This window comes from Dermochelys coriacea, chromosome 25 (assembly GCF_009764565.3).
Source record: "Dermochelys coriacea isolate rDerCor1 chromosome 25, rDerCor1.pri.v4, whole genome shotgun sequence".
In the NCBI taxonomy this organism is placed as follows: Eukaryota; Metazoa; Chordata; order Testudines; family Dermochelyidae; genus Dermochelys; species Dermochelys coriacea.
In genome coordinates, this window is record NC_050092.1 from 12,888,735 (window position 1) to 12,912,677 (window position 23,943).

The window sequence follows — 23,943 nt, forward strand, 5'->3', positions numbered from 1 at the left end:
CGTAAAAGCGGGGAGGGGCGGGGCCATCTAGCGCACGTCGTGCTGGAGCCCGGGCCGGAAGATGGCGGCGGCGGGAGCCGCGGAGCGCGCGAGCCAGGGGAAGGAGCCGCCGCCGCCGCCCCTCCGCGGGCCCCGTCGCTACTCGCTGCTCGTGATCGTGGGCGGCGGCTGCCACCGGCCCGGCCTGCTGGGCGCCGTGCTGGCCGCGCTGGAGAGAGGTGAGCAGGGCCCCGCCCGGGCTCGTGCAGCGCCGAGCACCCCCCGGCCGGGCGCCGTTGCAGCCCCCGGGCAGCACGGGCCGAGGCGCCGCGGGCCCCATTCATTGCCCTGCTTGTACCCAATGCAGCGGTGCACGCGGCTCCTGTGTCCAGGGCACCCCCCCACCCCCGCTTTCCCGGGGCTCCCCTTGCAGCGGTGCACGCGGCTCCTGTGTCCAGGGCACCCCCCCACCCCCGCATTCCCGGGGTTTCCCTTGCACCGGTGCACGTAGCTTCTGTGTCGGGGCACCCGCCCCTGTGTCCAAGGGACCCCCTTTTCCTGGGGCTCCCCCATGCGCCAGCGTATAAGGTCGCACTCGTGCACCCTGCAACGTTCCTCTGCTGCCCTTGTCCATGTTGGTGCCCCATGCCCTTATTCCGCAGGGTGCTGTTTTATGCACTGGTGGGTGGCCCTGCTTCTCACCCCCCTGAGTAGCGTGGCCCAGATCTTACACTTGCCCTGCTGCATTTCGTGCTGTTCTGTGTGCATTGATGCACTCGGGCAATTCCCCCTTTGCATTGGTTTATGTACTTGCAAGGTGCAACGCTCCCAGATGTAGCTGTGCCCTGTGTGTGAGTGTAGCGCCCCTCGATTCATTGCAGCACCTCGTTTCCTTTCCTTTCCTTGCTGAGTTGCATGGTCCGGGAGCGGGGGGGCATTGATACTTCAGACTAGGTGGGGGAAGGGTATGCAAAGTCCAGTTGTGGTGGTCTAGTGCAGCCCTCCTTCTTCCCCCCCCCCCCGATTATTGCTTATGTTTAAAGGGAGTCTCTCCTATGGGGAGACAGTTCATGGTGCTTTTAATGTGTGTGGGGGTGATAGCAGATCTGTCCCCAACTGCGTGAATTCTGCACACTTTTATTGCTTAGTGCATATGTATAATTCCATCCCATTTCCCCCTCTAGACTTGCACCTGGGCACCCTATGCGTGGACGCCCGTGGTGCTGAGCGTAGCAGCAACAGACAAAGGTTGGGGGTTGCTTTGTTAACGCTGGGATGGGCTGGGACCTGTTTTCAACTCAAGAAACTAGAGTGGGGCGGGGGAGTATCAGACATGATGGATGGGGCAGCTGGCCCGCACTGAGCCGTCTGCCTGGAGAAGCTTGTCTGGCATCGGGAAGTGATCTGGAGCTCAGGCAGAACACACCCTGATAGACCATAGTGGGTCAGCATGGACTGGAGAAACTGCCAGCTGAAACTAGGAAGGGCTGACTTGTAATTAAACCTGCTTTATAGCTTCCTCCAAGGACTTGCTGTGGATCTGCATTTACTGTTAATGAACTGGTGATTAAAACCTTCGCCTGGAATGGGATGTCTGAGAGTCAGGGAATTCCAGTCTTGGAACTGGCTGGCTGCAGGGGTTCTCTGTTCTTAGCATGGCCCTGGCATAAACTATATTAATGCTGGGGACTTGAGGTGCTGGGAGTAGGGTGAGAGTTGGTGTCTCCTTCCGTGGAAGGTGCTTTCAAGGCCTGGAAGGGGGCACAAATTTGGAAGTGATCTTTTAAAAATAAATAAATATCTCTCTACCATGCGTGAACTGAGAAGGCTAAAACTGTTACGTTGAGCAAGGTTTGTGCAACTCTGCATCTTTCCCTCCATCGCTTCTAATGCCCTAATCTTGCACCATCTCCCTTTGGTTGGAAGGATCGTTAACCATTCCACAGTCTGGGGGATGGTGGGGGAATGAATCCATCGGTATTTTTCTTCATTTGCTGTCCTGGTGGCTCATGCGATGGGCAAGAGGCCTGCCCGCTAAGCCAGTTCGTAAATCACTACTCGGGAGCCTGCTTCCCAGGGACTAGACATGATGGGAGTGAAACAGGCGGCTTCTCTGTAATTCCTGCACAGGGGCCTGGGGTTTGTGTTTTGTTGCTGAGCTGGGGTTAGGATTCCTGAAGCATTAGTGGCCACAGGGAGCAAACCCGCTCTTCTGGAGTGGGGAGAGGAGCCCAGCTGGCTAGTGTGACTGGCCATTGTGGGACAGGAATGAACAGATGGCTGCTGTACAAGGGTGTCTGGTAGCTGGGGAGGCAGAGTGCAGAGAGATGCAGCGGCTGTCGCTGGCTTTTGGAACACGGCTTCTAACGCAGCTGATTGCTGTACGTGCTGCCTCTTGCAGAGCAGCCCGGGAAGGTGGCTGCGCTCGCAGCCGGAGGGAACGCTCTTCTGTCTGGCTGAGGCCGGCGCGGCTGAGTCACTCCTGCAAGGTGCGTGCCTCCAGGGGAAGCAAGCGTGCACCTGTCTTAAGTGGTGAACGTCAAGGAACCTGTAATGTGGTGGGAACCTGAAGGCACGTCTTTGGTGCTGCCTTTAAAGACGCTCCTGACCCACCTCCGTTAATATCCCCTATGAGGCAGGCATGTCCCAGCCAGACCTGTGGAGTGGCTCTGTCCTCTCCAGGGGTGAGGAAGCTGTGAAGGACTAGTGGAGGCACACGGAGAGCTGAGATTGAACCTCAAAGCCTCAGGTAGTTATGTATGCAAAGAAACCAGCAGCATGTGACGTCTAAGGGAGCTTGAAGCTGAGGAGTGAGCTGCTCTGTTCATTTCACCTGGTGCTGACTCGGAGGGCTGTGGATGCTTAAAAATGGATGCCTGTAAGGAAGGGGGCAGAAGTCTAATTGTGAAGATTTCCACCAGCCGTCTGGGGCAGGGAGTGTGCAGCTATAAACCAAGGTTCATTGAACTCTCCGGGGAGGCTGCCCGAGGGGGAATATATATCTAAATATATATAGATGCAGTAAATGCAGATCCACAGCAAGCGGTTTCCTTTCCCCAAGGAGCCACTTGGCGGGCGTCAGGAGTTCTGAACCCTGGGTAAAGCTGTCTGCGCACAGCAGGGGGATCTGATCCTGTTGTCTTCCAGCTGACTCACCATGAGTGATCTGGAGCCGTGACCCCTTCTGACCTTTCGTTTTCAAACCTGAATTGGAGAAGGATGTTACTCTGCCGGGGCTGGGGGTCAGCTGGGGTGTTGGCATGTGTCACCGGGTCCCGGCATCTAGGAAATGCGGCAAATGCCATAGATGCTCTGACTCTATGGGCCTAATTAAGCCTATTCCAGAGCTTAATTATCCTTAGAGTTGAAGAGTCTTTCCTAATATCTAACCTACATCTCCTTTGCTTCCCATCCTACCTTCAGTGGACGTGGCACACAGTTGATCACCATCTTCTTTGTAACAGCCTGTAGCTGTCTCCAGATAGGTTATCAGGTCCCCCTTTGTCTTCGGGGGGCAGCATACTGGGACCTAGTCTCCCCACATGCTGCTCTGGGTGCCCTGGTCACCCTGCATCTGACCCACACCTCAGAACTGTCCGAATTGCCATGGGCTCTTTCCCTGCTGGTGTCCTGTCCCCTACCCGAGCGGGAGCAACAGGGTTCAAAAAAGAGTGAGACAAATTCATGGAGCATCAATCCATCAATGGCTATTAGCCAGGATGGGCAGGGCATCGTGTCCCCAGCCTCTGTTTGCCAGAAGCTGGGAGTGGGTGACTGGGTGGATCACTTGATTCCCTGTTCTGGTCAGTCCCTCTGGGACACCTGGCATTGGCCACTGTCGGAAGACAGGCTACTGGGCTAGATGGACCTTTGGTCTGACCCAGTATGGTCGTCGTTATGTAATGGCAGATTCTCCTTCCTCCCCCCCCCTCCCCCGCAGCCAGACCTGTCCTCACTCAGCAGTCATCCCAGTGGGTTCTTTTCCCACGCTGGAGGGGTGGGGGGACTCTGCTCTTATAGCAGGGGTCTGGGAGTTGGGACCCCTGCGCTGTATTGCTGGCTTTGCCAGGAACTGATCTTCACATCCCAAGTGCATGTCACTGGACATCCATGCCTCAGTTTCCCATCAGTGTAATAGGGTTGATTTCACAGGAGACTATTTACAAGCCTCAAGACTCAGTTCTGTGGACAAAAGTAGCAGGGACGGGGTTGGGGGCAGACTCCGGATCTTCTCCTCTGTTTTCAGCACGCTGATACCACTCCTAGCTAGCATCACATTCTGTGCTGGTGGTCCAGCTGTCCCTCCTTTGGCCTGCCGGGCAGTCACCCAACCTGCAGCCAGTAGCTCTAATGCAAACTTAGGGGAAGCCTCTTAAGTTACTTAAAAGCCTGGGTGACACTATTAGCACTGGCTCTGTTCTTATCTGGCTTGCTATGGATGTTGCTTTCCGTTTTCCAGGCCCCATGATGAGCTCAGCCTCCGGCTGATGCACTGCCCTGTCATGCAGGCCTCTCTCCTGACACCAAACAGGAAGCGAGCCACAAAGGGATTGTAGTCAAGTGTTGTGTACAGCTGAGGTGGCGATGGTTCCTGCCCCATGGGGCGGTTGCTACAGTCTGTCGGGGGGTTTCCTAGCATGTCTGCCGAGTTGACGTAGCAGCAAAATGCTCTCCCCTTTGCAGTGAGAGTTTTGAGCAGGATGCTGCCCCAGCAAGTTCTCCGCTTGGAATGGATGGTCGAGGAGGCAGAACGCAATGCAGCTGGCTCATCCCGGCTTGCACAGGTCTCGGCAGCGTAGGTTCTCATTGGGAAAGGTAGGGCAGTCCTGGTATTGTGCCCCCAAGGGACTTCTTCGATAGCAGGTGCTGAATGAGGCAGCCTGGCTCTGCTGCCTTGTGCAGGAGATCAGAGCAGTTTAAGTAAGTCTCTGTGCAGTAAGGAGCTGGGGAGAAGAAATGGGCAGGTCGGATGGGTTGGTAAATGCTGAGGTAAAGAACAGCAGAGAGCTCAGCTGTGTGGACTCTGCTTGAAGGAGGTGTGGGAGCCATTTGCAGAGTGACCCTGCTTTGCAGCAGGATGTGACTTGAATTTGTTGCAAGAGACCCATGTTAACCTAGTCAGTGCATGTGAGCAGGGACTAGTCAGTGACTCCAAATGCAGGTGAAGTGACAGCCATCATCTGAGTTTTACTTAGCCACAGCTGGTGCCATGCCAACTTCCCTAAACTGCCCTGCCAGCACACCGTAGCCCTGCTTGGCAAGGGCCAGCACTAGAGGCAAGGGGGCTCCTGTTTGGTGGCAGAGACCAAGGGCTGCACAGGCCAAGGGTGCTGTGATGTGAACAGCTGTCTCTGGGGAGCTTGCCTGTGAGCAACTGAACTCCCATGGGGGCCACCAAACAGCGCCTGGTAACGACTGAGCCGCTACTCATCTGGGCCAGGGTTTGAACCCATGACCCCTAGGAAGGAAACCAAGGGGCCATCACTCTGGAAGAAGGCCGCAAAACTGACTCCTAGCCTGGAACGCAGCTGCAGCTGGTTGGTCGGGCTGCATGGTGACTGGGCCACCCTTGCTGCTCATGTCTCTAGTTCTGGGTTGCGAGGAAGAGTCGGTCTGGGAATTGCACTGGGGCAGCTGCAGGTCAGGGGCTGAGAGGTCCCTGGGCTGGACTAGAGGGACGGTCTGTGCAGACATGGAAGAGGTTGTCTTGCGCCAGCCAGCCCGGTAGTCTACCTTCCCTCCTGCCGCCACAAGAAGCTACCTCTTCTCTGCCAGACAGGTTCTGCAGAGAGGCTGGAGGCAAAAGCTCCCGCAGGCACAGGCTGTGCAGCTGCCTTGTGGGCTGGGACTGCAGCAGTCTCGGGGGCCAGGCGTGACTGGGCAGTTCCTCCTGTCAGCTGCAGCATGGCAGCACCTGACTCCCTCACTTACTGAGAAGGGGAGCAGCTCAGACCCTCGCCGGAGCGACTGGACTCCTGTTTGAGGCCTGGGTTCTCAGGGCGTCGAGGCAGGATTGGGTGGCACAGCACTGGCCTGTTGGGTCCAACCTGCCTTTGGCTGAATGTCCCAGGAGTCGGGATCCCAGCTGGAACCTCCGTGTTCCTTGCTGCTGAGCATCGATGCAGACTGACGTGTCCCTCTGGCTTCACCCCCCTTTCCTTCCTCTCCCCGCCTAGTCACAGCCCAGTTACACCAGGACAGCGTTGGAGCAATGGCAACTGAAGGCCAGGCTTGCTGGGTTGCCCGTTGCTGGACACAGGCCCCTTCTCTCTCTGGCAAGGGTTCAGGGCAGCACTTGACTCAACACCCCCTCGATTGGCACGGGGGGCTCCCGCTACCTTTGCGCTGTGCTGACCTCTCCCTCGTGAGGCTGGGAGCGATTCTCGCTAGCCCGGCCCCTGCGAGTGTCTGCAGGTGCTTTGCCCTTTCACTGGCCAATTGGCAGAGGGAAATGGCCTGTTGTTGCCAGAGCCAGAAGCCCATTCCTCCCCCATGGCTGTTCGTAGGCCTCCAGACGTGTCTGTCTCAGGACACGCCCTGCCAGGTGGGAGGGAGGCTGAGGAACCTGAGGGGCTTCCAGTGTTGGGGGGCCAGTGGCAGCAGCTTGTGCCCTGGGCTGGGGCAGCTGTGTGGAGCTGTCAGGGCGCCTGGATCATGCTGCGTTTCATTGAAGGAACTCGCTGGTCTCCTAGAAGCTGCTCATGTTTATAGGCTGCGCCTGCAGGGCTGGACACTAGCCAGACAAGTTGTGGGACCTGCCTGGGAACGCTTATGCTTGCCTGTGGGAATGAGGACAGGGGTAGGGCGGGGGGAGCGGCTCGTATGACCCTGAGGGCTTACAGTGCAGGGTCACATGCTCTTCCCTCCGGTCCATTTTGTGCATTCCCTGTAACTTGTGATGAGGGGCCAGCGATCCCAGGGCAGAGCTCCCATCCCTGCTCCTCGGGCTGCTAGCTGAGTAGGGCACCATACCCCCGGCGTGGGGCAAGAAGATCCTTCACCTGGGGCAGTTCTACTGGTCCTGGTTTTCCTTCCTTGGCTTGTCCTGGCCTTGCAGCTGCCTGGGCAAAGGGGGCCCTATAAGGGCCTGCTCTGGGGGCTGGGAAAGTTCTTCCTTAAATGGCTCAGTAGGAGATGGCTGGGAGCTGACCCTTTTGATAGCCCAGGATGTCCTGTAGGTCCTGCCTTCTCCCCAGGACTCGCTGTCCGTGAGCTGGAGAGGAATCTGCCCTGACAGCCAGGCATGTCCTCTCCCGCTCCCCTGTAGCCAGGTTCCCGCAGGGTCCCCAGTGCTTGCATTCCCCAGGGGTGAAGCCCTTGGAGCAGATTGATTGCTCATCCCTATGCCAAGGCAGCTGGCCTCGTTCCACGGGTGGGCAGGGAGGCAGAAGCCGCTGAGGGTGAAGTTACTTGCCCAGCCGGGATTAGTGTCACAGCCAAGATCAGCCCCTGGGAATCCTTGCGGTGGCTGGTCTCCGTGAGCCTTGTGCCTCTCCTGGCAGCGTTGGGGTGGGGTGGGCTCTGCACAGAGCTGTGGGTGCTGATTGTTCTCTCTCCCCCAGGGATCCGCTGCTGGGACATCGACCTCGCCTCCTGCAACCTGGACGAGCAGCTGAAGCTGTTTGTGTCCCGGCACTCAGCCACTTTCTCCAGCATCGTGAAAGGTAAGGGCGAGCTGCCAGGCCTCTCCTGTCTCCACCTTCCCAGCTGTGCAGTCCCTGAGGGGGCTGTGAGGGGCCCAGCCCTCTGCCGGGAAGAGCAGCCCTGCTGTAGTGGGCTTGGCACCTTGCTGGAGATGGCCCCTGTCTGCACGTTGCTGCTTTCAGGTGGGGACTCCCCAGTGTGAATTTCCAGGGACTGTCCTGTCCCCACACCCTGGGAATTCACTCATCCCTGGAGTATTTAAAGGAGCTCTCCAGGCTGCTTGGCCCAGAACTCGCCCTGCTCTGGTCTGGGGGGAATCTATTGCGAGCCCAACTGACTGTCTGAACGTTGCTGGAGTGAGGCAGCAGCTCTGCTCTGCTGTGAGCTGGGGATGGGTTTCACAAACACCCACCCTGCTGTAGAAGCAGCATTGGAAATAACCTGTCGGGGATACTCCAGTGCCCCCCAGTATCTGAGCATCTCAACTCCTGACTGCTCCCTGTGAGGCAGGGGGTGCATAGGGCTGGTCCCCTTTGCTCCAGTTTCTGGGGGGTTGCGGTGGGAGGGCAGGGTTGTATGACTCGGATCCATGCTGTCTGCCCTTGACAAAGTGCTGGCTACGCCCACCAGGAGCAGATGGCAACGTGTGCCCGGACACATCCAGCGGCAGAAGCAGCATCTGGGAGCTCGTGTTCTGCTTGGCATCAGAAACCTCGTGTGACCCACTCCACGCATGCCCGGCCTGGATTTTGGTGTTTAATTCATGTTGCAATCTGTATCTCGGGCCAGGCCGCCCAGAGAGTTGGAAATAGACACGGAGGCAGTGCCGTCCTGCCTGCTGTGTGGGGAGGGGTCGCTCCGGGGGCTGCCTGTCGGCTGCAGATCCGGACCTTGCCCTCTCCTGATGGTGTTTTGCTGGGTTGGGCAAACATTTAGCCAGGGCTACAAAGTGGCTTTTGTGCCGAGTTGCTTGCGTGTGCTCTCCCTCAGCTGATGCCTCTGTCCTGGCCCCTCCAAGCAGACAAACGCACTCATTCTTCCTGGGGAGCGGCTCGCAGAGGGGTTCCCGGGCTGGGAGGATGGGCTGGCGGCCCTCTCCACGTGCCTTCCAGTGAGGCCTTGTCATACCCAGGCTTGCTCCTGGCTGCACTGCCCCACCGCCTCCAGCTGCAGTGCCTAGACTCGGCCCGGCCCTCCCAGATCGAGGGACGGGCTTGTTCCGTCTAACTCGCTCGGAGTGGGACGTCTTGACTCCAAGTCAAAACCATGCTGTAGCAAGATACTCCTCTGCTCATCTTGTGGGGGGAACCACTGGTTCACCACATCTGTGCCTAGACACAAGTGTTGGGAGGGTCCCTGTTGCTCCACTGTGTGGGGTTAACCCACTTTGGTACTGCCTCCTCTATCCCCTTCTCTAAGGCATCCAAGGCAGGGAGCTTCTTGCATGAGGGTCTGAGCTCCCTGTTGCTTGTCAGGCGTAGCTGGGTCCTGCGGACTATCCCCTTTCCAGGGGGGCTGAAGAACTCAGGGACCCCAATGGGTGGAGCAGGATGTTGGCCTGGCTGTGCTTTTCTAATGTAACCCCCGGAGGCTGGCTGAGGTGAAGCCAGGCCTTGTGCTCCAGAGTGGGGAGAAGTGTGGCTGTTGCGGGGGATGCTAGGCACTGTACAGACAGAACAGAGCCCCTTCCCCAAGGAGTTTAGAGGCTCCCGTGCTGGTAGCATCCCTCTACTGTAGCACAGGTAGAGCAGAGGCACCAGTTGGGCTAGGTTCAAACTCTGTCGGCTAGTGCTGCTGCTATGGGTAAAACCCTCCCCCAGCCTCGGCAAGCAATGGGGCACTGGAGAGGGGGACACCAGCATGTGCACTGCCATGTACCACGTGTCGAGCCTAGGGAGAGCCTAGGGTTGCTCCATCAGCACTATTGTCCCCATGGCCCCGGGCTGCTGCTGGGGCTGGACATGTGTCTGATCCCCGGTCCCCTGCCAGGGAACAGGCCGGCTTTGTGCAGCTAGTTGCTGAGCTGCTGGCTCTCGCCGCAGGTCGGGGCTGGGAGCTGCAGCCTCCGGCCTGGCATCGGGGCTCATCTGTTGCCTTGTGATTTACTTGGGCTGTGGCACATGCTCCGGTTGGGACTTGGGGTGAGCTGAGACCCGTGCAGCCGCTGGCTGGGAGGAGAAAGGGGCTGGGGCAGCGGCCAGTGACCGCGGTGCAGGGAGAGGTGGCTCATGGGCTAGCGCTGTGTGGCATCGTTCCTGCGCTGTCGGTCTGGGAAGAGCCGCTGATCCCGTCCGAGGGGCTGGGCTGAGCCAGCTATGCACAGGGGTCCCGACAGCCCGCAGCCCAGCGCAGGGTCTCCTTGCCGGAACTCGTGTGCTGAGGGTTTTACGGGCCTCTCTCCAGAAGTGACTAGCCAGGGGAGAGTAGAAATGCCTTCATTCCTGACCAGCTCAGGCTACCCTGTGGGTAAGGTAGCTGGGTCGTGAATACAGGTACGTGGACAGAGAGCCCTTCCTCGGGCCCGTCTCTGGCAGCGGCTGGCCCTGGATGCGTTTGAGGAAGGTGGAAGAAATACCCTTGTGGGCTAGTGTCCCACATCTGCCTGTGTCTGGCTTGCTCAAGATCTAAGGGGCTGGCTTACACCCCCAAATCTGTGTGGTTAAAATCCCTTCTGGGTGCCCTGCCTGTGAAATGGGTTCCCCGCAGCCAGCGCTGTGCTCGCCTTGCTCTCCCTCCTGCCCAGGTGTCTCCGGCTGGCCCCTCCAGTCTGGTCAGACCAGCCTCTCCGGATACTTCCCTTTGGGTTTGTTTGTTTTGCTCTTCCAAACGAGCTCTCTGGAAACTAAGGTGGCTGTGCTCACAGAGGCCCCTTCTGTGCACGGAGCTAGGTGGCTCGGGGGCTTGGTAACCAGATAGGGAGCCGCTGACCCCCAGGCTGCTGGTTCAAAGGCAGCCCTGGTCAGCAGTAATGGAATTGCTGCTCGCAGGCAGCTGCTCGGTGGCCTTGTGACCTGGGTGTGGCGAGGGGTGTCCCATTCCCAGTCCACATGCTTGATCAGCCTTTGCTCTGGGGGAGGCCAAGGGTGGAAGGGACTATGGGCTGCTCCGGGGGGGAGGGGCTGCAGCTTCCAGCCCAGCTCAGGTGCTTAGCCCTGGACTGAACCATTTTTTGTTCTGATTTAACTGTGGGTTGGGGTGGGATGTCTCTAAATGGACAGTGGCCCCCATTACAACGGGATGGTGCTATAAAGGTGCCGTGTGCCAGGAAGGTTTAATACCATTCCTGTGTGGGAATAGCTAGTGAGGTGTGAAATGCCTTCACACCGATACAGCTACGTCGGCACTGGGAGGCTGGTCTGCTCTAATGATACTGGGCTGGCTTAAATCGGTCCAGCTTTCTTGTGTCTGAGCCCCTCAGCCCATCCACCACCCTTGTGAGGCAGGGAAATCACCCCCACCCCCCGTTGTACAGATGGGGAAACTGAGGCAGTGACTTGCCCAAGGTCAGTCTCTGACAGTGCGGGGAATTGAATGTCGGTTTCTGAGTCCCAGGCCAGCCCTTAGTGACTCAACTCCCCCGTGCTGTGGGGTACAGGCCTCCAGACCCCAAGGCACTCGGCCCAGCAGCCAGCTGGCTCAGGGAGGGGGAATTTAACTGCCGACAGGCCTGTGCTTGGCAGGCTCGTGAATTCTCTTCGTTCCTGAGTCTGAGCTGCAGTAAACTATCGGCTTACAGGCGCCAACACTCTGAGGTGCCCTGTGGCCTAATTGTCCATCGGATCTTCCTGCCCCCCAGACCGTAAATTGGCCTTCGTGGGCCTGGAGCCCCATGAGCTGGGGCATGCAGAGCAGATTGTTAGCAGCTCAATGGAACCACTTCCCTCCGTGCTCTGGGTGTACGCTGCACACGTGCCCCGGGGAGCTGGCTGCACACGTGGAGTTAAAGCCAACTCGGTTCCCTTCCTGGGGCACTAAAGGTCAGCTCCCAGCTAACGTAGGAGCCGTGCCCATGGCCCCCCCGTTGAGCCTCCAGCCTGGTTCACTAGGCAGCTGGGCTTCCTGCTCGTTTTCCCTTCCTCTGCACTGAGCCATTTCTCTGCCCCATTGCTGCCCTCTAACGAAGGGCAGCGCAGCTCTCTGCATTAGATGCCATCTGCATGGTGCCCAACTGTGTGCCTGGGGGCACAGAGCTTGGGCTCCCAGGGTGTTCCCAACCCTGCAGTGGACTGGCAGGGCCAAGTCATCTAGCTGCTCTGGGCCTGGCCTATCTTCCGGTGGGGGGGCGCGGCAGCGCAGTGGGGGAAGGGGGGCTGGAGTGGCAGCTATGGTCAATCACCCAGGGGGTCTGTGTGGTTTCCAGCTCTCCCGCTGACTACATGGGTGACCTGGCCAGTCACTTCCTCTCCATGGGCCCCGCTCCATCAGTAAAATGTGGGTTATTCTTTGTGCTTTCCATTTAAGTTCTTCAGGCCAGGGCTCCCTCCCCCCATCTGTGGACTCCTAGGACCTTGAGAGTAATGGGGGTAAGGGGCTGAGGTGCCCATGGGGCCTTGGCAGAGCCGGCCACTTAGCAAGGCTGCTACGTTTCTCATTCCAGCCGGAGCGGTAAGGGAGTCCAGAGAGTTGTTTGTAGCTTAAAAACAATCCCTGTCCGGCTCTTGTGCTGTTGCCATATTGGGGGCAGAGCACAGGAGTGGGGGGGTCCCTCGTGGGCTGAGTCAGCCCCTTCGCTTCCTTCTTTCCGCCCCCAGCAGTGGGAAGGAAGTGTGTGTGTGTGTGTGTGTGTGTGTGTGTGTGTGGAGGGGGAGGGGTGTCTCATACTTCAACTCAGCAGATCTGCTGGTCTCTTGTGGCATCCGGGCTCACAGCTCTGCTTTCCGGCCAGTGGGGTCCTGCAGCTGCTGTGCCCCCAGCCTGGCTGAAAGGGGTGGGGGAGGCTGGGAAGGGGGCATGCAGCAGCAGGGTCTGTGTATGGGCCTGTGTCCCCTGCCTGCTGCCAGAATGACTGGTCTTGCCTGGGAGCTTGGCCGGAGCTTGTGCTGGGCAAACTCCCCGTCATACCTGTGTTCTGCGGTAGCTGCCGGCACGCCAATCCCGTCCGGCACCTCTAGCTTTAGCTGGGATTGTGGTATGTTCCGTCAGGAACTCCAGGTACCCCATTCTCTCGTACTCGCCCACCACCCTTCCAGGGGCTGCCTTGGATCACCCTGCTTCCTGGGTGGAGAAACTGTGGCACAGACTTAGCACCTTGCTGCAGGCTACTCGGAGCCTGTGCCAGAGCCAGGGACCCAGAACTCTTGGCTCCAGGGCCTCAGCCCCAAGCCCGGCCTTCCTCTGCCCCTCCCTGTGCCCTGCCTGATAGGCAGTGCAATGCAGACACAGCTGACAGGTGTCTCCTTAGCCAGCCTTGGTTACTGTCCGGCACAGGCATCTCCCTGAAATGCCACCCAGCTGTGCTCTCCATGCCCGGGGTCCCAGAGGTGCTGGGAGGCAGTGCTGCGGCATTACAGAGGGGAGCAGTGCTGCAGAAAGCAGGTGAACTGTGCACGCTCTGAACAGCCTCTTTGGTCAGCCAAGAGCTTCCTGGGGTTCCCTGCTCTCGGACGGGTTGCGTACATTGGGACAGATCATGCCAGCTGAGTGCTGTATGGCATGTTCCAGGCTCCCGTCTGGAGGCTCCTTGCTGCCCGGCCTCTTGCCATTCCATGAATTCGTTGTGCCCTGGGCAGCCACCCTCTGTGCAACTCTCGGGCCAGCCTGGCCCTTCCCTGAAGGGAGTGGGGCCAAAACCTGGAGGGGAGCTGGTCTCAATGCCAAGGCCTCTTGTTCCCGGACAGGTCAGCGGACCCTCCACCACCGGGGGGATGTCCTGGAGACACTGGTGCTGCTCAACCCTTCAGATAAATCCCTGTGCGATGAGGTGAGCAGGTGGGGAGGGAACTGGGTTCCAGTGGGGCCCTTACCATGTTGGGGGGGCAAGGAGGTGCCAGGCCACTGGCCGCAAGAACACCCTGCAGGGATGGAGTGTGGGGGTTGCATTCCCCTCCGTAATCTTCTCGTGTCCTGTCCTCCTTCCCCCTCCATCAGGCCAGGTGCCTACTGCCTCCCCAGCCCAAACGCACCGTGCGCCCCCCCCACCGATACACCTCCCACTCCTGGGACTTGGTCTCTGCTCCATTGTGTGTCAGCAAAGATCCCCTAGAGCTGGTGTAGGCCGGTGTGCCTGGGTGGTGGGCCCGAGTGGGGTGGGGGTGGGTGGGGACAGCTGAACTCAACCATTCTCACTTCCCCGAGCCCTCTGTCCCCAGCTGCGAAACCTGATCACGGATGTGTCCCAGCACAAGCTGCTGGTGTTCGCCGGACCCTGCGTGGAGGAGACCGGGGAGCTGATGCTGCAGACGGGCTGCTTCTCTCTGCGGGACTTCATCCAGATCTTCACGGACAAAGAGGTGTGTCCTGGCACTGTGCCCGTGATCCGTCCCTTGGCGGCTAACCCTCTGGGCCAGGAAACGCCTTCCTTCAGGCAGCTCTGGCTCCTAACAGGGCTGAGGGAGAGGCCTGGGTAATCCCATTACTGTCTGATGCAGAGACAGATGCGTGTCTCTCTCCTGGCTCAGGGCTCGTGTGCCTTTCCATCTCTGGCTGCAGGAGGAAACGCTGCAGAACCTTGATACTGCTGCTGGCAGTGAAGGTGACTCCAGTGTGGGCCCCTCTGGACCCTGGTCACTTTTTTCTCACTAGCCCCTTGGATCCTGAGCCCCAGCTGGACTGGCTGTAAACTGACTGAATGTGCAGCTCCAGGCACCAGCAGCGAAGCCCTGTGGGAAGGGCGTGGGGCTGGCGGAGTCCGTCTCTCTAGTGGTGCTGATGAAGCTGGGTTGTTTGTCAGTTCTGGATGCAGCACTGAGCATTGAGGCCTCTTCATCCCCACCGTCAAGCAGACATAGCAGCAGTTTCAATCCCCTTGCCGTGTGTGGCCAAGGCTTTGCTTTTCCAGCAGCCCTGGAACTGCTCCCCATCCAGGCCCATACTTCTGGGCAAACGTGGCCTTGCTCGGCAGTAGCGTCTCTCCTTCCCCAGCAGGGAGCGCGCTCTGAATCGCACCAGCAGCCAGGGCTGCTCAATTAGGAAGTGGCAGGGGTGGGAACTGGAGGATTGGGTGCAGGGTAGGTGGGGCATGTTCCCAGGATGCAAAGGGAAGAGTCTGGGCTCGCAGTGATCGCCCCTGTGCACAATCATCCGGTAGCACAGACCATAGGGGAAACGATGCTGAGCCGAGCAACGCTGCGGTGTCACAGCCGAGCCTGCTATGGGATGGCTTTCCCTGTACTGGTGAAGGAGGGTGGGGTGGGGCTGTCCAGTGGCTGCCCGCTGGCCTCACCCGTCTGGGAACTCGTGTCTAAGTCCGGGTCAGAGGTGGAGTGTCTGTCTAATCCCTGGGATGGCCTGGCTGGAGCTCTGGATCGGCTGACAAGGGATGACTCAGCAGCCTGTCCTTTACACTGAACTCGGCCAGGTGCTGGCATTGACCATGGGTTGTCTCTCTGTAGGTCGGGGAGATACTGAGCTCTGCAGACCCTTCGGCCAAGGCCAGCCTGACCGTCAGCTGCCCTGATTTCGGGGAGTGGCAGGACTCCAGTCTGGAGCAGTACAACCTCCAGGACTTCATTGAGCTGCAGATCAACCCGGGCTGCGTGCTACCGGAGATGGAGGGGCTGCAGGAGTTCGTGGAATACCTCTCAGAGTCCCTGGAGCCACAGTCCCCCTTCGACCTGCTGGAGCCCCCGACCATGGTGGGCTTTCTGAAGCTCTCCAAGCCGTGCTGCTATGTCTTCCCCGGTGGGAGGGGGGATACAGCCTTCTTTGCTGTCAACGGGTTCAATGTCCTGGTGAACGGGGGCTCCAACCCCAAATCCTCCTTCTGGAAGCTGGTTCGCCACCTGGACCGGATTGACTCCATCCTGGTGACGCACATCGGCACAGACAGCCTGCCGGGGGTCAACAGCCTGCTGCAGAGGAAGGTCGCTGAGCTGGAGGAGGACTCCTGCTCACAAGGCTCCCAGAGCAACGGGGACTGGGTGAAGAACCTCATCTCCCCCGAGCTGGGTGTCATGTTCCTCAATGCGTCCGAGAAGCTGAAGGGTATTGAGGGAAACTCTAGGGTGCTGAAGAGCTGTGACGAAGCCAGCCTGACTCTACGCTACCTGGAGAAGCTGGGGATCAGGCCCAACCCGCTCTGCAGGGATAGCAGCCCCAAGGTGGGGCCCACGGTGCTGTTTCAAAAGATGGGCGTTGGCAGATTGGACATGTACGTGCTGAACCCGGTGCGGGGCAGCAAGGAGCTGGAGTTCCTGCTGCAGCACTGGTCTGGCAATGGCCACCCCAGTGAGCAGGAGCTGCCCTTGCAGTGCCTGACCTCCATCTGCGCCCTGCTGGTCTGGCATCCCGCCAGCCCTTTGGAGAAGATCATCCGGGTCCTGTTCCCTGGCTGCACCCCGCAGGGCAGGATCTTGGAGGGGCTGGAGAAGGTGAAGCACCTGGAGTTTTTGAAACACCCGGTGGTCACTGAGAAGGACTTGAAGGTGCTGGCTGCTCCCCGTCCCGAGAAGCAGCTTACGCCAAAGAGGGCGGAAAGCAAGGAGAGCCTCAAGTCAGCGTCCAAGGAGAGCCTCCGGTCTGCTTCCAAACTGAGCCTGGTGGAGGCCGGGCCTCCAGCTCCCAAGGAGAAAGCCCTCAAGTCAGAGAGGAGGAAGGAGAAGGCCAGAGGGCCGGGCGAGGTGGCCAAGGCAAGGCCAGAGGAGGATAGAGCCGAGGAGGCCAGAGCCAAGCTTGACTCCTCAGCTGAGAAGCTCAAGCCGGATGTGAGGCTGAAGCTGAGCAAGGAGAAGGCCCTGCCCAAGAAAGAGTCCCTGCCCCAGGAGGTGAGGAAGGAGGAGAAGAGGCCTCTGAAGAAGGAAGATGGCGCTGAGGGGAAGGCGGATGGCAGGAAGGAGGTGAAGGCCGTGAAGAGGGAGGGGAAAGCCGAGCTGCTGCGGAAGGATGCCAAGGAGAGCAAGGCTGAGGGGAAGGCTGCAAAGCTGCCTGCCCGCAAACCGCCTGGGCTGGAGCCCCGCAAGCTGGCCCTCAGGACAGGGAGCCTTAAGAAATCCACTCTCAAGAAGGAGCTGGAGAAGCCCAAGGCCAAAGCGGCCAAGGAGGCAAGTGCGGCCAGCAAGAAGCCCCCAAGCCCTGAGGCTGGTGGGTCAGAAGGCTCCAAGTCGCTGTCCCTGGAGGCCCTGACACGGGAGGCGGCATGGGCGGGCACCGAAGCCAGGCAGAAGGAGGAGTCAACAGATGAGGGAATCACCGGGGCGGAGAGCGAGCTGGAGCCATCCCTGCTGGAGAATGGGGAGGCTGGGCAATGTGCCGGCACCGAGGGCCCAGCTGGCTGCGCCAGGCTGGGGCCCATGGACTGCCAGGAGAACGGCCTCGACCCAGAGGCGCTGGACAGCCCCCAGGGGTTCCGGTACCTAGAGACTAGCCCGCTCAAGGCCATCTGGCCCCCTTCCCCCCTCGCCAAGACCCCCAAGAGCGACCGCAGCATGGACTTCGACCTGACGCCCACAGGGCTTCTCAACCACTGCCAGGAGGGCACCGAGGACCCATGCGGCAGCTCCGAGGAGAAGACCTTGGAGATGATGTCCCCCTCTAGCTCGGGGCCAGCCAGCGCCAGGCACACCCCATTCCACCAGTCCCCGGTGGAGAACGCAGTCATGGTAGAGGAGCCGGCGTCGGGCCCCAATGACGACAAACAGTTCAACTCCTGTCATTCCTCCCAGGAGAAGCAGGCGGGCTGCCTGTCCCTCAGCCCCTTCAAGGACGAGCTCCCCGACGTCTCGCCCACCATCACCACCCCCTCGCTGCCAGCTGAGGTGGGCTCCCCCCACTCCACTGAGGTGGATGAGTCGCTGTCGGTCTCCTTCGAGCAGGTGCTGCCCCCAGTGAGCGAGTTGCCCCAAGAGGAGCTGAACAGGCCGCAGGCGGCCAGGCTGACCCCGGAGCCAGATGCCTCGGCGAGCAAAGGCGGCCTGTCCCTGCCCATCCAGCCCTGCCACCATGCCCAGCTGGGCAGCGACAGGGCAGACGGGCTGCGCCAGCATGGGCGCCGCTCCGACTCCCCCCACGACGTGGACCTGTGCCTGGTGTCGCCCTGCGAGTTTGAGCACCCCAAGTCTGAGCGCCCCCCCTCCCTCAGCGTCAGCCCACGGGACCTGTCCAACGACAGCGACCTCTCCCAGGAGCTGGCCAAGCCCCTGGCCCAGAGGAGAGGCCTGAGGAGCCAGGGCCGCCGGCTGCAGCCACCGCACGCCACAGAGACCCCCCCCACTTCTGGGAGCGAGTCCCTCCCCACGCTCTCCGACTCAGACATCCCTCCTGCCACAGACGACTGCCCCTCCATCACGGCCGACGGCGGGCTGGACTCCGACGAGGAGTCGGAGCACCTGCCCAGGGGCCCTGTCCAGGCCAGAGACCCTCCTCCTGGCCCCCTGAAAGACCCCTGCCCCCTTCCTGCCCAACCTGGCATCTGCATGGTGGATCCAGAGGCCATGCCCACAGAGCAGGCCCGCCCAGGGAAGAAGGAGCCCGCTGGCAAGGTGAAGAGGATTCCCTCCCGCCTGGGCTCGACCCCCATGTCCCAGAAGGCCGAAACCCCCAAACACTCGACCCTGGGCAGCAAGGCCAGAGGCCCCATGGGCTCAGCAGACAAGGTCAGGACACTTCCCCCAGCCAAGGGCACCCCCATGGAGAAGGGCCCACGCTTCGGGGACACAAGAGCTTCGCTCACGAGCCGCAGCGCTGGGGCCAGGCCGCTCTCAGGAGCCGGCAGATCGTCTCCCGCAGGTAACTGCTGCAGTCACGCTGAGTGGGGTTGGGGCGTAGAGTCCAGCTGATCCCAGGCCAGGAGCAAGGGCTTGTCACTCCCATGCTAACTCAGCCCCAGGGCGAGGGGACTGGCTGGTTCGGGGGGTGGAGGATATATGGGGTCTTGTAACCCAGGGCAGTCACTGAGGGTGTTTGTTGGCCTGTGGGATGAGCTGTGTTGCTGTCGGTGCCCATGGCACCACCAGAATTTGCATGTGCCAGGTGGGAGCTGCTCTGGCTCGTGGGGAGTGTGCCACGGAGACTGGGTGGCCATGCCCCAGATGTTGGCTCCTTTGGGGCTGAGTTGAGGCATGTGAGCGGGGGGGGGGGCTTGGCCAGCTGTTGCCTGGGCTGTCTGGATCCTGGGAGATCCTGCAGCACATAGGAACTAAAAGGCTGCTGTTCCTGCATGGTGGTGAGCCCGAGTCCCACGTAACTCAGGGCCCAGATGAGATTCCAGAAGAGCCTCTTGCAAAGTTTCTGGAGCCCCCCTGCTGCATTGCAGACCCAGGGAGCAAGTGACCCATTCCTTGCACTGCCAGGCTCAGCCAGATGCAGAGTGACCATCCCTAATAGCAAAGGGAGCAAGATGCTGGATTTAAAATCTAGTTAAAACTCCAGTAAAGAGACAGTGCTGGAAGTGCCCTAGCAGGTGTGGCTGTGCGAGAGAGAGCCTGGGATCGTGGATCGAATGTATCAAGTGACTGGCCATTGTTGGGTGTCCCAACGGGAGATGCCTGGAAGGGCCAGACTGTGGGCTGGCACTCAGCACTGGGCACAAATTGAGCCCTTCTGCAGTGCCCAAAATCAAGGTTCCCAAAATCACTGATCGTGTTTCAATAGTGTGGCCCTCGTGCACCAGGCCTTCTGGCATTCCCTGCTGGAGCCCGAGCCCTGGCCCTGCCCCCTGTGTCTAAAAGGTCCCCCGTCTTGCAATTTCAGGCTCCAAGGCCCTCTCTCCCCCCGAGCCGCCAATCTACTTGGATCTGGCCTACGTCCCTGGCTCCTGGAGCGCCAGGACAGTGGACGAGGAGTTCTTCCGGCGAATCCGCTCCCTCTGCTATGTCATCAGCGGAGATGACCATGTCAAAGAGGGTGTCATGCGACCCATCCTGGATGCGCTGCTAGCGGGCAAACGTCACTGGGGGAGCGATGTCCAGGTGGGGCATGGCAGGGCAGCGGCAGGGGGCAGCGCTGAGCATGGCCAGGCAGGCACGGGGGGGGGGGCTTGGTTGGGGTCTCAGGTAACCATATCCCTGCCCCATGCTCCAACCCCGAGCCCTCTGCTTGTGGGGGTGTTTCTGCCTTGAGCGGGAGCCGGGAGTGCTGCTCCACTGCATGGGCTGCGCCATCCAGCTGGCTGTGGATGCTGCTGGCCTCCTTTCCCCCCCCGCCCGCCGCAGAGTCCTGTGAGGAGAACCTGCTCCCCCTATTGGCCAGATCCGAGAAGACCCCGGTGTGTATCGTTTAGGGTGTCTGGCTCAGCCGGGGGTGGGGGTGTAGGGGTGGCTATAGGGAGTTGCAGTGGGAGGGGGGACTCCGCAGAGGCCACCAAGGAACTGGACTCTGGCCTGGTCTGAACAGCAGTTGTGCCGGGGTAGCTGTGTGGTTGGGGGGGGGGGGGAATCAGAGGATGGGATCAGCTACCCCGACAACCCCGCAGTGCAGAGGCACTTGGGTGGGGTGACCAGACAGCAAGTGTGAAAAATCGGAATGGGGGTGGGGGGCAATAGGAGCCTTTATAAGAAAGACCCCAAAAAGGGACTGTCCCTATAAAATCAGGACATCTGGTCACCCTACACTCAGGGCACAGCTGTGTCTGTTGGCATGGCACAGCTTGGTGGGGGAGGTGGCGGTACTACGCTGACGGAAAAGCTGCGGCCTTGCGCATGTCGACGTAGGGGGCTCAGCCACGTAGCCGTGGCTTGGAGCAGGGGCGGCTGGGTCCTTCTGAAGCAGGAGGGGCCCTGACCTTTGAACTGTGAACTCTGTGACCTCACCTGGGGGTGGTCACTGGTGTGCCTCAGTGTCCCTGTGTGGCACAAGTGTTGGTGGCTGGGGCAGGGCGGCTTTGAGCTGGTGCAGAAGCAGCTGGAGACGTGGTGAGGCTGTTTGTGTCCGTATTTCGAGGAAGGCAGAACCTCCCCTTGCTCTGGCCTCCATCTGCCCCCCCCCAGGGTATTTAATACAGCAGTGTCCCATCCCCAGTTGAGATCAGAGCCCCGTGGGCTGGGTGCTGCTCAGATGCACTGCAAGCAGCTGGGGTCTGAAACAGATGGGACAAAGGGGGAGAGGGGAAACAGAGATGTGACATGCCCAGGGTCCCCCAGCAGGGAAGTGTCAGAAATGGAAGCCCTGGTGCCCTGGCTCAATCAGGGCCAGGCCCACTAGACCTTGCTGCCTCCGAGTGACTGTCAAATTGGTCTCTTCAGGTGACCCTGATCCCAACCTTTGATTCGCTGGTGATGCACGAATGGTACCAGGAAACCCACGAGCGCCAGCAGGAGCTGGGCATCACGGTGCTGGGCAGCAATAGTACGGTGGCCATGCAGGACGAGACCTTCCCAGCATGCAAAGTGGAGTTCTGAAGGGGGCCCGCGTTAACCCTTTCCAGCCAGGCTTGGAGCAGGTGCTTTGGACCTTGCAGAGGGGAGATCGCCCACAGTCGTCACACATTGCAACCCACAGGAGGGGGGAGGGCTTCCCCCTGCAGGACTTGGCAAGGCCCCATTGGCCACGGGTGATTGGGAAGAGGCACTGTAGGATTGGAGTGAGCTCTGCATGGCCAGCTCCCTGCAAGATGGGAGGCGTGGGAAGGAATCTCCCCTGGACTGGAAAGGATTACACGACTGCTTGCCTCTCCCATCCTGTGCGCCACAGCCACTCACCGTCTGGTTATTGCATGCACACAGGCCCCAGCCTATTGCTCTGTATCCCCACGGGGGGAGGGGGGCTGGATCGTGGGTTGGCAGGGTCTGTAATCCCGATTGCTGGCAGAGGTGGGGAGCAGGTTCTGTGGCTGGGGGCTGAGGCGTACTACAGGATAGCTGTTCCTCGCCTCCCACCCCAGCCCAGCCACTTCCCCCACAGCTGCTACATAGGGACAGGCACAGCCCTCTTCTGTCCACCCCAGTGATGGAAATGGGATCAGTCCACCCTCCCTGATGTCAAGCAGGTACCTTACATTGGTCAGGTGATGCAGCAATGGCCACCCCACTGCAGCATTGCGCCAGAGCTCCCACAGGCAGCCTGGAGTGGGGTTCCAGTTGCTGGTGGCATCCAGTTGCTTCCCTGTTGTGTAGGGGCCAGTTGGAGTCCCATCCTCTGGCTGAGGGCACAAGTGAAACCAGTCTGCAAGTCATACACCCCAGTGATGCCCCTGACAGCTTAGCCATGTGCCAGGGAGGGGGGCTGCTATAGTGGTGGAGGGGCTGATCCCAGTTGACTGCCCTTCCCCCAGCTGCTATTTGTCTCCTTTGTGCCCCTCAAAACTAAAGCCCCAGCTGTCCTGTTGCCCCCACAGAGATGCCAGATTCCCAGGTAGACACAATCTCTCTGACCCAGATTAAGGGAGGTTGGAAGCTGAATGGGGGGTGGGGGCTGATGGGTTCCTGCCTTCTAAAGCAGTGGAGCCTGGAGTGGGTTCTCCCTGCATGGTGGTGAGGTCACAGTTCCACACCTGCTAGAGCTTTCCCTTGCCAGTCCCACCCCATGGCAGACCTCAGAAGCCCTAATGTTGCTGTAAATGTTTTAAAGCCAAATTTCACGGGCCTTTTGAAAGTTCGTGTTAAGTGTGATCGCTGGGAGTAGAGGGTCTGGAGGGTGTGTGTGTGTGTGTCTGTCTCCCCGGGAGGAGAGGAATTGGAGTTGTCTTGTAACACCCCCCCCCTTCTCCAATCCCTGTGTCAAAACTGACCGGGAGTGCTCCCAACTTCAGCTAACATCCCCCTTCTGCAAACCCTGCTGCTCCTGTCTCCCGTACCCTGCGTCCCTGCTGCTGACCCCAGCCCTCTGTGTAGGCCAAGCAGATCCAGGGGGCACCGCTGGGCATGAAACTTGTGGGGGGCCTGAATCCCCAGCCACTTCCAGCTTCTCCATGGCTTTTGCATCTTTTTCTCTAACTCATCTTGAAGAGCAAGTTTTGGGAGTGAATGTGACACTAACCTGTTTTGTAAGTTTGCAACTTACCTTTTTTTGTAATTTTTTTTAAATGAAAAAAAACCCCTGCTATACACAGAAGGTTCTTATTTATCTGATTGCCACTGTGAGGCACTAGTACACCCCCTCCAGGCGAGCTGCTGGGAAGGGGGGCTCCCCAGCTCCCTGAAGATTTCATCCTCTTGTATCCATGGCAGAAGGGTTTAATCCTGTTCTCAGTGCTCACCTGGCTGGGCTTGGAAGCCTTTTTACATTTGATTGTATTGTACTGTGTGTCTAGGAGATGTTTGGGGGGTGGGTGGGGAAAGGGGAATTGAACGTTTCACTTTTTAGTGCTTTATATATTTTCTTAGCTAGAAGATCTTTTTAAAGAGGGGGTGAGGGAAGGAGCTCATGAGGTTGCCCCACTTTTCATAGCTCAAAATGTGGCGGGTGGTAACCACCTCTTTCTCCACCCCCTTGTGCCTTCTCCCAGGCCGGGGCAGTGGGTGGGTTTGCTAGAAGTTTTAGGCACCGACACACACTCCACGATGTTGCACACACGATGTTATGGTTTGGTAAATATATTGAACAAGCATTAAAGAGACACTAGCCCAACAAATTGCTGTGCGCTCTGTGGCTGCCTAGCAGGGCCGGGCGACCTTGGTTCCAAACACACAACGAGAGGGTGGCAGTGGGGTTTGTGGGGGTTCTTGGAGCAAGACCCGGGGGCGGCCAGTGAAAGTTCAGGGCTGATCTACCCAAGAACTCAAACTGGTGCACCAGGCTGCAGCTGTTCACACAGACTCTTGCACTGGTTTTCATCACTGTAAATTCCTGCCTCAGGCTATGGGGGTGCAGCTCTCGCATCACCAAGTTCTCCTTGCTGGGCGAAGCCTGGGACGTGCAGACATCAAGCTGGGTCCTTCAGGTTGGACCCTGGTGGAACTGGCCTGTGCTTCACTGTCTCGGCAGAGGGGGATGATGGATTAAATTAGCCTTGGTGACTGCCCTCTGATTGAAGTAATCCAAGCTACGATGTGAGGAGCCTGGGTAGGGCCAGGGCTAGGTAAGCACTGCTAACAGCAGCCTGTACCATGCAGCTGCCAGAGCTAGCTGGGGTCATTGGTGCTAAACTCACCTTGGGTACATCTACAGTGAAAATGCTGCAGCCACTCAGTGTGTCTGCTCACTACAGGGCCTGGAGGGGTTCTCCCTTCCCTGTAAACTAATCCCACCTCCCCAAGGGGCAGGAGCTAGGATTCTTCCAGCAGTGTAGTG

At 59.4% G+C, this 23,943-nt stretch overlaps 1 protein-coding gene across 1 annotated transcript; it reads left to right on the top strand.

Moving 5' to 3' along the window:
• The first annotated feature begins 22 nt into the window (after window positions 1–22).
• Window positions 23–23,280, top strand: MAP1S (microtubule associated protein 1S). The gene is made up of 7 exons (XM_038384022.2): window positions 23–218; window positions 7,542–7,643; window positions 13,461–13,543; window positions 13,932–14,072; window positions 15,174–18,504; window positions 19,468–19,685; window positions 20,958–23,280. Exons 1-7 carry the CDS (start codon window positions 62–64, stop codon window positions 21,111–21,113), a joined length of 4,188 nt encoding a protein of 1,395 aa, XP_038239950.1. The 5' UTR covers window positions 23–61; the 3' UTR covers window positions 21,114–23,280.
• The last annotated feature ends 663 nt before the right edge of the window (window positions 23,281–23,943 follow it).

Coding starts and splice junctions, on each gene's coding strand:
- MAP1S (XM_038384022.2), top strand. CDS start 62: ATGGCGGCGGCGGGAGCCGCGGAGCGCGCGAGCCAGGGGAAGGAGCCG. Junction 219..7,541: donor GCTGGCCGCGCTGGAGAGAG/GTGAGCAGGGCC, acceptor TCTCTCCCCCAG/GGATCCGCTGCTGGGACATC. Junction 18,505..19,467: donor CGGCAGATCGTCTCCCGCAG/GTAACTGCTGCA, acceptor TTGCAATTTCAG/GCTCCAAGGCCCTCTCTCCC.